General features: G+C 43.4%; 1 protein-coding gene across 1 annotated transcript in view; it reads right to left on the reverse strand.

Moving 5' to 3' along the window:
- OTOP1 (otopetrin 1) overlaps window positions 1-13,697 on the reverse strand; it is a 42,158-nt gene that overhangs the window by 16,194 nt on the left and 12,267 nt on the right. The window contains exons 2-4 of the mRNA XM_029235939.1: window positions 13,296-13,432; window positions 8,443-8,501; window positions 2,118-2,248 (exon numbers count right to left, since the gene is read on the reverse strand). Of these exons, the coding sequence (XP_029091772.1) occupies window positions 2,118-2,248; window positions 8,443-8,501; window positions 13,296-13,432 (327 nt within the window). The remainder of the gene's footprint in view (window positions 1-2,117; window positions 2,249-8,442; window positions 8,502-13,295; window positions 13,433-13,697) is intronic.

Genomic DNA, 13,697 nt, shown 5'->3' on the forward strand with positions numbered 1-13,697 from the left:
AGTCTCTGGCCTATAATTCCAATCTATTCTAAAGGACAAGTCAAAAATATAGTCAAAGCATTAGGTAAAATTTTGCTGTGAGTTTTTGAGAAAGAAAGAGAAACACCTCAATGTGTAACAATTTAGAAAGTGTTAAATGAATTTTGGTACATCCTTACAATAGAATAGTAGGCAGCCATTAAAAATTATAATTGTGTTTTAATGATACAAGAAAATAATTGTTACAATAACAATGGGAAAAAAGAACAAATTGTATATCCAGTATTTTTAAATGCATACCACAACACAGAACTCAGTTGTGAAATCAATTTAGAGGGTAGCAACCAATATATTTTTTAATGGAATTGCAATGGAATAAAACAGGATTGAATAAATGGAATCAAATACAATAGAAATTTGAGTGCCTCTGAGATAGTAAGATTATTATTTCATGTGTACACACATACAGGTATGTGTTCATTTGGGTTGCAATGTAAAATCTATTTCTTATTGTATGTTGTAGAAAAAAAATGATCGAATATGTACAGTATGATCTCAACTATAAAAAAATAGATAGCACCAAGACCAAAAAATAACCAGATGTTAATAGCATTTAAGTGCACTTCTGGGTAGGTGCTACTGTGGATTTTTTCTTTACGTTTTGTCATTGTTTTAATTTATGATATGTTTTAATTTATATGATACTACTTATAAAATCAGACAAAAAAGCTTGGTAGTAGCATTAATTACCCTCACTTTTGCAGAACACTGCAATTTTCAATTCAAAAGGAGTTTCCCCAACACTTGTAACACAATACAATACAATGCAAAAGACAAGGGAAATACTCAGGAGAAAAGGTTCAGATTAACAGAACGTTAGAGCTGACAGAGTCCTTTTTTATAAATTAATCTAATCCCATCTTCACCAAGGTCTCTGGAGCCAGATTGCTGGAATTCAAATCCCAGCTCAATCGTCCATCTGCTGTGTGATCTTGGGTTAGTCACTTAACTTCTCTCTGGCTCAATGGCTTCACCCATATAATGAGGTCACTGTTGCCTACCTCAGAGTGTTGGGACAAGAGTTTAATGTGCCAGCCACTCAGAAAATGCTTAACAAAACTTTTTGTTATTGTTGTCACTGCTGTTACTGTTATTGATACCAGTGAGGAGACGGGTCCCAAAGAGAATGGCCTTCCCAAGAGCAGGCTGCTTGTTAGGGGTGGTGAAGAAATGTAGTGTGTCCCCCTAATTTTGTCATCCCCACCGCACTGGTGAGGAAACGGGTTTAAAGTTGCTCTCTGGGACTGACCTGGGTTTGTACAGAGAGGATAGATGTGCATTACATTAAAGCTGGAAGGACTCATGGAAAGTACATGGTTCAAGTCCCTTCACTTCATAAAAGAGAAAAGGGAGGCTCGGAGTGGTTGAATGTTTTCCAAAGGTCACACAGCTAGAAGGTGATGGGAACAAGACCCAAACCTGAGACATCAGTCCCCTGTACATTGCACCTTCCTCTACACCACATTCTTCTCAACCCCAGTGCTCTAATATAGAAGCAACAGGTCACAAATGCTAAAGAATTTTGGAAGAAAATGAAGAGTCATGAGACAGGCGCTCCAATAGGAACAAGGGGGGAATAAAGATGGGCCAAAATTATAAACTAAGTAGAGTTAAATAAAACTTCAAATGAACGAAAACCAATTAACCACAACATACCATTAGACTTCTATGGATTTTTTAAAGCTATACTTTTAGTAGAAAGAACTGGTAATAGAGGTTTAATTAAAAGCACAAACAGAAACAACCACCAATCTTCCAAGGTTGTAAACAAAGACATTCATTTCCATACCAAACTGGACCATGAGAAATGGTGATCAAAATGATGAGCCCTGGATCTGACAAGTCCCTGAGTCACTGAAGAAACCTTTAATTATGCTCAGCACACCCTACTTATGGAAGCAGGATGAGAGACTTAGGAGGTTTTGAAAGATTTTCAACAACAGAGGATTGTCTGGCCGATGTTGAATTGGGTGGACCCTGCAGGTCTTTGAAACCCGTACCTCCATCTATGGACATTCTGGTCTCTGCAGGTTTCCAAGCTGTTCCAAGATGGCAGCTGGGCAACTCTTACCACTCACCTATTGTTATGTTCCCGAAGCCCAGGGTGATGAGCCGTTCCTTGTGCTCGTTAAGTTGGTGCTTTGACTCATTCAGGACACTGTTCGCCCAAAGAAGCAGGTTGGTGAACACTGAGTGGATCACCCCAAACCTGAAAAACACAAGGACTCACTTCCTGAGCAGCCCTGGGAAGCTCCTAGCCCCGTGAGGTGAGATGGAGACATTGCACACATGTACACGGGCACACACACAAGCTTCCTTCTTAGCAGTGATTGTGATTTCATCTGGCAGCTCAGGCTCTGGTCCTGAGGGTCCCCTGTCTGGCAGTTCCATGGGACCTTCCAAAACCACAGCCTTGGCATCCTGCCTTAATCTTGAACCTGCCAGTACTCAACTCATTGTCTACAGGACAAAACAAAACAAATAAAAATCTGGGTCTCAGAAGCAGGGATACAGGGATGGAAATTTACTAAAAACGGGCAGCCTACCCCACCATACCTCAAACCCTTTCTTCCAAAAGGGAATAGAACAATGAAGGAAAGATGAAAGGGCTACTTTGGAAATCTGGAGAACTGGGTACGCCTTTACTGTTGGGTTGCCAACCCAATGATCATTATCCACGCCCTCTGTCTTACCCCTTACTTCTAAAGACACCAAAACAAACCAGAAGCTCACCATCTGGCCTCCCTTGAAGTTAAGCATGGCCACTGTGGCCAGTAGGATGTGAGATGAGGTCTACTGGGCACTACTGAAAAGCTTTTGCTTTCTTGATGGAAGAGATCAGAATGAGAAAAGCCTACTTCTTCTCCCCCTTTTTCCCAGGCTTCAATACAGACACGAAGGCTGGAGTTTTGGCAGCTATCTTGTGACCATGAAGCAACAAGCATGGGATGAAACCCTCACCCACTGAGGGTGGCAGAGTGGAAACATAGAAAGATCCTGCTCTGTGACGACACTGTTGAGCTGCTGGAGTCTTGGATAGGTTCAGGAATTAGGCCATATTATTTACAAATAGAATATGTAGCTGCATTGGGGGTTTGAAAGTTAGGAAGCGACAAGGCTGTTCTCGTCTGACCTCAGAGTTCTGTCCTTGCCTCTGACCACACTGCCTCCTAAAGAAGAAGAAAAGAAATGACATGGAGGGTGGACTCTGGACTCTGGAGAACAGAGGAGGGATCTGGGGGAATATGGTTCCAATGGAGTCACTGTCTGTTTCAAAACCTCCAAAGATTCCCCATGGCTGCCAGTTTAAGATGTATTCACTTTGGTAGCTTCCAGGGTGCTTAACAATGGGCCTTGCATGGAGCAGGTGCAGCAAATACAGGTGATTTGAGAGAGGAATTCCTTGAAACCTGTGTGTAACTGATCACTTCTCAGTTGGAGAGCAGAGGCCCAGAGGATGTGAGCCCCCTCCCCATGTAACCAAGAGCACCCTTGTCCATAATCTCCCTACAGGAAGAATGGTACAGTTGGGTCCTCAACCCTGACCTTGCCTCTCCTCTGAGTTTTAACCCCAGATGACCCCCTGGGGTTCCCACGAGCAACTGCAAGCAAAGTCTTTCCTCATTTGAACTCCAGCTTCCTTTGGCAACTTCCCAGTGTCCAGGCACAAGTGGGGAAGGAAACAGCCGCCTGCGGGTGTCTGAGTCAGCTGTTTGCCCATCTGCTTGCCCCTCATGCTTGCCCAGTTGCTATAGATTGTGGCCAGCCTTCCCCGGGACACCTGGGAGGCATTGTATAGAGCCTTTGACAAATGCAGACAATGCTGTTTGCCTCCGGCTGGCTGGCTTTTCTTTTACTTATAATGCACACAGCTCCCCTTTCTTCTCCTCTTTCCTGGTCCAAATGGTGTTGTCTCATCCCAGGTCCACTGAACCTGAGCAGGTAATACTAATGCCGCCCACAGCTGCTGGCCGTTCTGCCACAAATGCTCCCTGCGAGCTGGCAGCCTCCTGTTGATTTGATCTGGAAATTGTCCTACCAACTAAAGGCAGGCGTTCTTTCCTCATGCCAAGCTGCCTTTCTCACACTTGGATCCGATAACCCCAGACCACAATAAAGAAGGGTTCTGTGAGCCATTCTCTAATCTCAATTTATGTTTCCAGGTCTTTTTTCAGAACTGCTGCTCCTCGAAACTTCACTCTTGAGAAAAGTAAAGGACTCAAACCAGTAAGAGGAATTCTCACACCAGGAGAAAAGTCCTTGTATGTACTAAAAGCACAGAGAGTGGAATATTGGCTCGAAAGATCAGAAAAAAGGGTAAGTCCAGGAGAGGGAAGTTTTAAAAACTCCAGGGCATGGCAAGAAATGTCAACGGCTAAAGCAGGCCTGGGATAACATTAGGGAGTGCTGGGGACTGTAGCTAACTGAGCAGCCACCCCCCCCCATCTGGAGGGAACAACCCCAACTTGGCTCTAGCTCTTTGTTGCCATGCACATTTTGGATTATCAAACCTCCCAATTTTTCTAGAGACATCTAAATCTAAAACTAAAAGGTGGGATTTCCCTGGTGGCGCAGTGGTTAAGAATCCGCCTGCCAATGCAGGGGACATGGGTTCGAGCCCTTGTCCAGGAAGATCCCACATGCCGTGGAGCAACTAAGCCCATGCACCACAACTGCTGAACCTGCGCTCTAGAGCCCACAAGTCACAACTACTGAGTCCGCGTGCCACAACTACTGAAGCCCATGCACCTAGAGCCCGTGCTCCGCAACAATAGAAGCCACCGTGATGAGAAGCCCATGCACCACAACGAAGAGTAGACCCCACTCACCACAACTAGAGAAAGCCTGCGCACAACAACAGAGACCCAATGCAATGAAAACGCAAATTAAAAAAAAAAAACTGAAAGGTGGTAACTCAAAAATGGTTAACACTTTGCCCTATTTAAAAAAAAAACAACAACAGGCTAAATCAAGTTATAAGCATATCTAGTTCAAACCACTCACTATCCAGTTTAGGAAAGAGGCCCAGAGACAGGGAGAGACTTGTCTCCAATTGCTCAACAAGCAAGGCCAAGGCAGGACTAGGCCCCAGTCCTATAGGATTCCCTCAAATGAAAAATCCTGGTGGGAAATGTCTGCGTACATGGCTAGAACAGCATTTTCCCCCAAAAGATAATGCAAGACACTGATGTGAGCCACATATGTAATTTTTAATTTCTTAGTAGCCACATTTAAAGAATAGTAAAAAGGAACAGGTGAAAATAATTTTAATGATATTTTGTTAATCCCAATATATCTAATATACTGTGATGTCAACTAATCAAAGAGAAAGATTTCACCCAGCAAACCCTGCTGGCCACTGCAGCCACTGCAATTCCATGGAAATAGCAGTAGATTTAAAGTCAGCATTCAGATCCCACCCAGCTATGCACAGGCGAGCTGCCTGACCTTGGACATTTACTTCATTTCTCAGTTTCCTCATCTCAAAGTGGGATCATGATCATACCTACTGTCCCTGACAGGGCTACTGTGAGAGGGTCTCATAAGTAACACATGTAAAAGAAAATGCTTTATGAATGGGAAAGCCCATTTCATTCAGCCAGGAGTTCCCAGTAGGTCAAACTACCCAATATACATTTGTTGAAAACATCTCACCCTTTATCCCCACAATCCTACTTCTAGGAATTTAACTCAAGAAAATAACCAGAGGATAAACAACAAGGTCCTACTGTATAGCACAGGGAACTATGTTCAATATCCTGCAATAAATTGTAATGGAAAAGGAATATACACAACTGAATCACTTTCCTAGACAGCAGAAATTAACACAACATTGTAAATCAACTATACTGCAATAAAATAATTTAAAAAAAGAAAAGAATCAGAGATGTTCAAAAATATTTTTAGCCAAAGATGTTCATCACAGTACTATTTATAATAACAACAAAAACTTTCAGAAAAATTCGATGTCCAACAAGATGTGTTATGGACTGGATTGTGGCCCCTCAAAATGTATATGTTGAAGCCCTAACCCCCAATGTGACTGTACTTGGAGATGGGGTATAAGGAGGTAATTAAGGTTAAATGAGGTCATAAGGGTGGGGCCCTGATCCAATAGGACTTGTGTCCTTATAAGAAGAGGAAGAGACACCAGAGAGGTCTCTCTCTCCCTGCCCAGAGAAAAGGCCATGTGAGGACATGGCAAGAAGGCAGCACCTGAAAGTCAGGAAGAGAGCCTCACCAGGACCACAATTGTAAAAAGGAAAAAAGAAAAAAATATATATATCTATTCACCGAAAAAAGACTGGAAGAAAACAGACCAAAGTGTGAATAGTAGTGACCTCTGGGTAGCGGCTGTCTTAGCTGTGGTTGCTATAACAAAACAACAGATATTTATTTCTCACAGTTCTAGAGGCTCAAAGTCCAAGAGCAAGGTGTCAGCAGAGTTGGTCTCTGGTGATGCCTCTCTTCTTGGCTTGCAGATGGCTGCCTGTCACTGTGTCTTCACGTGGCCTTTCCTCTGGGTGCTCTCGGTGCAGGGGTCGAGGAAGGGGGAGATCTGGTGTCTCTTCCTCTAAGAACACTAATCCCATCATGGAGAATTAGTGGAACCTAATGACCCTCCTGACCTAACTACTTCCCAAAGGCACCACCTAATACCATCACATTGGGGGTTAGGGCTTCAACATATGCATTTGGGGGGGGACACAAACATTCAGTCCATAACAGTGGCATTATGATGATTTTTAATTACACTGTACCCTTACAAGTTTTATCAGGAAAAAAGAAAAGTGACATTTTTTAAAGAATGTCTATGGAATAGATGAAGTGAAACCCATGCCCCAGAACAAAATCAACAAGTGTTGTCCTCAAGCTGCGAGTGGAGCCCAGGCTCACTGATGGAAGGAGGACCAGGTGACCTGGTCCAGCACACAAAATGGGAGAAACTGGATGGGAATCCCCAGCTGGCCACTTGCACTCTGGAGACCCAGCTAAGTCCCCTAACCTGCCACATGCATTTAATGCAGAGAAGAATAGTTACCATAGTTACCCTGGCAGAGCCTGGATTAAATGTGAGGATGGATGTGGAAGTCTTTGTCCTGCCCTAAGGCACAATTAAAGCTGCCTTTGCTGGGTCATCGGGGCCTGGACTTCATTTGTCCCTGACTTATCCATTGGACCCCATTTGTCCATTCTCCTCCCCTGGAGGCAGAGCAGTGGCGCCTTCTGCCAGGAGGTGTGGCTTCTCGTGTTAAGATGGGAGTTAAAGATCACTGCCAAGGCCACTGCTTGGGGCTGCACAGGGGAGAGCACAGGCTGCACATTCCTGGAATGATGCTCAGATGCCTGGATATCTCGGCCCATTACCTCTGCATATCACCACCAGTGCCTGGCAGCAGGCTCTGTGCACAGTAGGAGCTCAATAGTTGCCTCACTCCTTGTCGAAGCTGATCCTTTTTGCGTAATGAGGTTGGTGAAAGTTATTTCTAATTCAATAGTCTGTTAAAATAGTTCCAACCAGTGGTCTTACATAAGTCACTCTCTTAAATAGCAGATTTCATTTCAAGAGGTACTGGGGGACTTTTCTGTTCCTCACTGACAGTTTATATGATGAGGGATCTTTCTAGAAACCAAATAGTGATCCCTTGATTCCCCTGTATGTGTGCACAGAGGCTTTCTTACATGATAATCATACCATGCGTTTAGGTAATTCACCCTCTTATCCTGTAGATTCTCTCCCTTGATCTTCACAATCATCTCGAGGGAGAGGTGATCAGAGATAATAATAGAGCCAACACTTACTGAGTCCTTGTTCTATGCCAGGAACAAGCTTTACATCAATTATTTCATCCAGTCCCCAGAGGTTGGCTATGCTATTATCTCCATTTTACAGATGAGAAAAACTGAAGCTCATAAAGGGGAAGTTTCTAAGACAGCAGAAGTGAAATCCAACCCACAACACCCTACTTCCAGAGCTGTCCCAGAGAGGCCAAAGCGGAGGGTCCCCTTCCCAGGCCACAAATGAAGGCTTTGCTTGTCAGGATGGAGAGGAGATTCGGTCTCATTTAAAACCCAAGCAAGCTACTTGGCAGAGTCCAGACTGTTGCTTTTTCGCCACGGCTGACACCGTATCATAACTCAGAAGACATAGCGTCCGCCAGCGACCAGGAAACCGAGGGCTTGCAGTGTGCTCAGAGCCATTTCAGGAGGTGAAATCCGTTACAAACAAACATGAAGATGTGATCATTCATTGTAAAGCGCTTTGTAAAATTCACATTTACAAAATAATAAAGTCAGTTCAAACCCCCCAAAAAAAACCCCAATCAAGATGGCAGTGATGAGTTTTGTTTGTTTCAAATGAACATTAAATTCAACACGTAAGCAATTACCCATGATTTTTACCTTTCCAGTGTTTTGAAAGATTGGATGATATCCTTTGCGTGCCCCCAAAGAAAGTACACCTAAATGGAAATAAAGGAAGAAAAAAAAGATACATCAATGGGAAAGCCATCACTGTATTTGCACCCTTGAGAAGGTATAAAACCTAAGGGAAAGGTGTGAAAAATTTTGGGAGAGTCAGTGCAGTGACCTCCCCCGCCCCAAAATGGCAAGTCACTATCGTCATCTCAGGTGGCAGTGCCATTCCTGGGGGTGTTGGGGGGAACAGTGCTGCAGGGACACTGCCGTGAGAACCAGATGGAGGCCTCCAGGTTTAGGAGGAAATAGTGACGAGTCTGCCATGGGGCGGGGCTTGGGGAGTGGCAGCCTGCCTACCATAACCCCTGTTCACGTGTTTATGTCATCCTTATCAGGCTTCCTTCGAGAAATATTCACTGAACTGTTACTACGTCAGCGGCCGGAAACCAGATTCTGAGTGCTTTAAATGAGGAACAGAATTAATTCAAGCTGGTCTTTTATTTCACTCTGTTATATACGCTGCCCAGGCCCCTGGCCACGCAGTCACTAGAAGCAACTCAGGATGGGGGCTGTATCGGACCCGTGTGCAAATCCTGACTCTCTCGGCCTTGGGCAGGTTTGTTTTCCCATCTATGAAATGGGTATGATAGTGGAACCTACCTTGGAGGGTGTTGTGAGCAGTGAAATAGGACAATCCATGTCAACTACTTAGAACAGTGCCTGGAGCAGATACCTTTTCAGTAAAATCTCTCTGCTCTCAACTCACTTATGTGTGGACATTGAATGAGCACCTCCTCTGTCCCAGGCACTTTCTGAGCTCTAAAAGCATTTGGGGCCTTATTTAGACACAAACACATGTTGAGCACCTACTACGTGCCAAACACAGCTGGGCACTTTATAAATTTGTCTCATTTAGCCTTCATTTTCAATTAAGTGTCATAAAAAAGAAAATCAAACAACACACAAGAAATTACACTTACACATACTCTCTCTTCCACATCATTTCACCTAAGATTTACTATCCTGCTCTGGAAAACACTTTCAGGCATGATTCTCGAAACATCTAACAATTTAAAAAACAGACAGTAGTGACTCCTGGTAAAGAGGACATTCAACCCAACAACAGGGAAACACTGAAGTAAATTAGCTTTTATCTATGAATTCTAAGTTAGAAGACCACTTAACTGATTCTTGATAAAGACTACATAGCAACACAAAAATGTTTATGATTTTTTAAGTGAAACACTCAAAACAGTAAATTCTGCACCTTACATGTAGAACTTTGCCAAGAATGTACACTTGAGTACAAAGAATGGAGGGAACACATAAAAACAGCCACAAATATTTCAGTTAATGGGCTTACAGACACATTTTTAGTCTCTTTTTCAATTTTTTCAGTAATGTTATACTATATTTTTTAAATAAATATTTTTTAAATTACCATACAACCCAGCAATCCCACTTCTGGGTACAAATCCAAAAGAACTGAAAGCAGGGTCTCAAAAAGATATTTGTACACCCATATCCACAGCAGCATTATTCACAATGGTCAAGAGATGGAAGTAACCCAAGTGTCCACACAACACGTGGTCCATCCACACAACGGAATAGTATTCAGCCTTAACAAGGAAGAAAATTCTGACACGTTACGACATGGATGAACCTTGAGGACATTATGCTAAGTGAAGTAAGCCAGTCACAGAAGGACAGATCCTGTAGGATTCCACTTGTCTGATTCAAAGAGACAGAAAATACTCAAATTCATAGAGATGCAAAGTTGAATGGCAGTTGCCAGGGGCTAGGGGTGGTGGGAATCAGGAGTTAGTGTTTAAAGAGGACAGAACTTCCTTTGCAAGATGAAAGAGTTCTGCTGATTGGTTGCACAGCAATGTGAAGATACTTAACACTGCTGAACCATACACATAAAAATGGCTAAGGTGGCAAATGTCATGGTATGTGTACTCTACCACAATTTAAAAATAAATAGTATGTTTTAGAAAGTAATGTTTTGTATTCTCCCATCATCTAACGTCGCAAATGCACGTAGTAAGTGTCCAATAGGTATAGAAAGATTGATTAATTGACTTACTGACCAAATGCCTTAAATGAGGAAGAAAGAGATCCCCAACCCACCAAGTAACGGTTTTTGAAAAACTCACTTCTGTCCAGGTCCTTCCTCTGCCGAGAACCTTCAATGGCTCCCCACTGCCCTCAAGGTAAAGTCAAAGCTGCTAAGTGGTTGTCAGCCTTGACCAAGCGCTCACTGCAAAGTGCTCTACACACAGCACCTTAATCCTCACAACGACCCCGTGAAGGAGGCATTTTTACAGATGAGACCCATGAGGCCTAGAGAGGTTAACACATTTGCCCGAGGTCACACTGCTGGTGTGAGCCAAAGCCAGGTAGTCTGACCAGAGTGCATGCTTATAAGCCCTACACTAAACCATGGCTCCAGTCCGGGCCCGTCACCCCTGCTCACCTTCCCCCGCGGGCCACACATCTTCCCCCCATCTGGTGGAGAGACTTCACAGCCCCAGATGTCCTTTGTAATGGTGTCTGACACACCACACCCCTCTCTCCTTGACAACCACCCCGCACCCCAAAGCTAGTGAGAGGCCCTTCCTGGCACCCCCTCTAGGCGATTATGTCAAAGCATTGACAGCGAGGACAGAGTCTGTTTTGGTGATTGTCTCCCGCTCTGACACCTCCATGGGGCACAGACCACGGCTTTTCAACCCTGGACTCACAGTACTGAACACAGGGTTTTGCCCCGTGTGGAAGGAAGGCAGGGAGGGAGAGAGAGAGAGAGCAGAGTGGAAGGAGGGAGGAAGGGGTGGGAGGAAGGAGGAAGGAAGGGAGGGAGGAGGAAGGAAGGGAGGGAGGGAGGAAAGAAGGGGAGGAAGGGGGGAACGGGGGAGGGAGGGAGGAAGGAAGTTCTTTCTGGTCCCCTAAGGCTTTCCATGTTGTCACTGGCATCACTATAAGACTGTCATCATGGGATTGGACGCCCCTGGAATAAATAACCAGTTAACTCTTGTATTCCTTTACCGGCATTTCCAGAACAAAGTACCACAGACTGGATGGCTTAAAACAACCAAAATTAATTTTCCCATAGTTCTAGAAGCCGTAAGTCCGAGATCAAGGTATTGGCAGGTTGGTTCCTCCTGAGGCCCCTCTCCTTGCCCTGCAGATGGCCACCTCCCTTCAGCATCCTCACACTGTGTGTCTGTGTCCTTCCCTCCTCTTCTCAGAAAGGTGCCAGTCCTATTGGATTAGGGCCCACCCTCATGACCTTATTTAGCCTTAATTACTGCCGTCAAGACCCTATCTGCACACAGTCACATTGTGAGGTCCTGGAGGTTAGGACTTCAACATCTGAATGCAGGGGACACAGTTCAGCCCTTAACAACCCTCAAAACGCAAGGCGACCCATTCAAACAAGTCTCCCTGGAAGCTGCCACCCTGTTCCACCGATGTTGCCACCCTGTTCCTCCCGCAGAGGCAAACTGCTACCAGGCTCGTCTCTCACAGAGTTTCACTTGTGAGAGTGTGTTTGATCTCAAGAAACACCGTAAGGTCACCAAGAGCTGACTGGCAGTCACCTGGGTGCAGAGTGGAGACCACTTTCTGATAAAAGACTGAGATTAAAAATGGCATCCTTGGCATTCGGAGGTGAGAAATTGGTCCTGAAGGATGTTCCTAAATCGGGAATGCAGAAATATTTTGAGCAATGACAGTATGCCTGGACCAAGTTCATGGTCTTTCTGGGTGACTTCTGTGGAGAAGAACCACAGACAATGTAATATATATATATATATATATATATATATATATATATATATATATGCATAAGATTGTGTGTGTATATATATATATATATAAAGAATGTATTCAATATGTCTGTAAAAGAATGTGTGTATATATATATATAAAGAATATATATATATGTATAACTGAATCACTTTGCGGTACAGCAGAAATTAACACAACGTTGTAAATCAACCATACTTCAATTTAAAAAAAAGAATCATGGCGTCTTGGCTGTGACTTAGGGCAAGTCATTTGTCCCCTCTCCTTCCTTAGTGTGACAATCCAACAGTTGTTCTCGTGGAGTTGTTGAAAGCATTACACGAAGTGAAAATGAAAAGTACCTTGCAAAAGTCCTATAGACATACTACTTATTACTTTTACTGTTATCTCAACTCTGATAGCCATTTCCAGGGATTTCTGCCAAGGATGGAAGCTACACTGGAGATCCATCTAAGGTTTTTTTCAAACATGAGATTTTTCTGATTCTAAGCTATAGGTTCAAATTATATATCAAATCCTTATTTCTTACCCACACCAAGTTGACCAAGGCTGAGAATGAACCCCTCATTCATTTCTAAAGAATTTAATCCACAAGTAAGCAAAGAACAAATGAACAAAGAAAAGGTCTCAGTGACTCAGAGGAGGGACTGTAATGGCACAAAGTTTCTTTTGGTGGTGATGAAAATGCTCTAAAATGGACTGTGGTAATGGTAGCACAACCCTATGAATATACTAAACCACTGAAATGTACACTTTAAATCAGTGAATTGTATAGTATGTGAATTATATCTCAATAAAACTGTTAAATAAAATTCCCCAGAGCCTTTTCTGGTGGCCTCTGACTTGGCAGAGTTTCCTGATTCTTCATCAGTGTAAGTTCTGCCACTCATGATTCCCACAAAAATGGCCAAGAGGACACAGTCCCACTTTACAGTGCAGGCAGCTTAAGGACCGTTTTATATACCCTGGGATACACTTAACAGGAATCCAGGCAACAAGGAACAAGCAACAAGCGTCGTGTGGTTTACCTGCAACAGAGTATGTACCGCATGGGTAACAGGGAAAACTCCTTCTGTGGCTGATAAACATTCAGAAAATCCAACGAAGTACCCAATTTTCAGGCATCCCAGGATGATGGTAATAACTGCAAACAACGTGATACTACCTAAATTGGGGGAGGGGGATGGGTAGAAATACACACATATAAGTGTTAATATGCACTAATATCATTTCAAAATAAATTATATTAAACCTTCACATAAATGGTCAAATGATTTTTGACAAGAGTGCCAAGACAATTCGATGGGGAAAGTACATTTGTTTCAACAACTAGTGCTAGGAAACTGGGTATCAACATGCAGAAGAATGAAGCTGGATGCTTACCTTACAGTATATCAAAAATTACCTCAAAATGAATCAAAGACTTAAAT

This window comes from Monodon monoceros, unplaced genomic scaffold (assembly GCF_005190385.1).
Source record: "Monodon monoceros isolate NGI ecotype Baffin Bay Population unplaced genomic scaffold, NGI_Narwhal_1 Super_Scaffold_20, whole genome shotgun sequence".
NCBI classification, from domain to species: Eukaryota; Metazoa; Chordata; class Mammalia; order Artiodactyla; family Monodontidae; genus Monodon; species Monodon monoceros.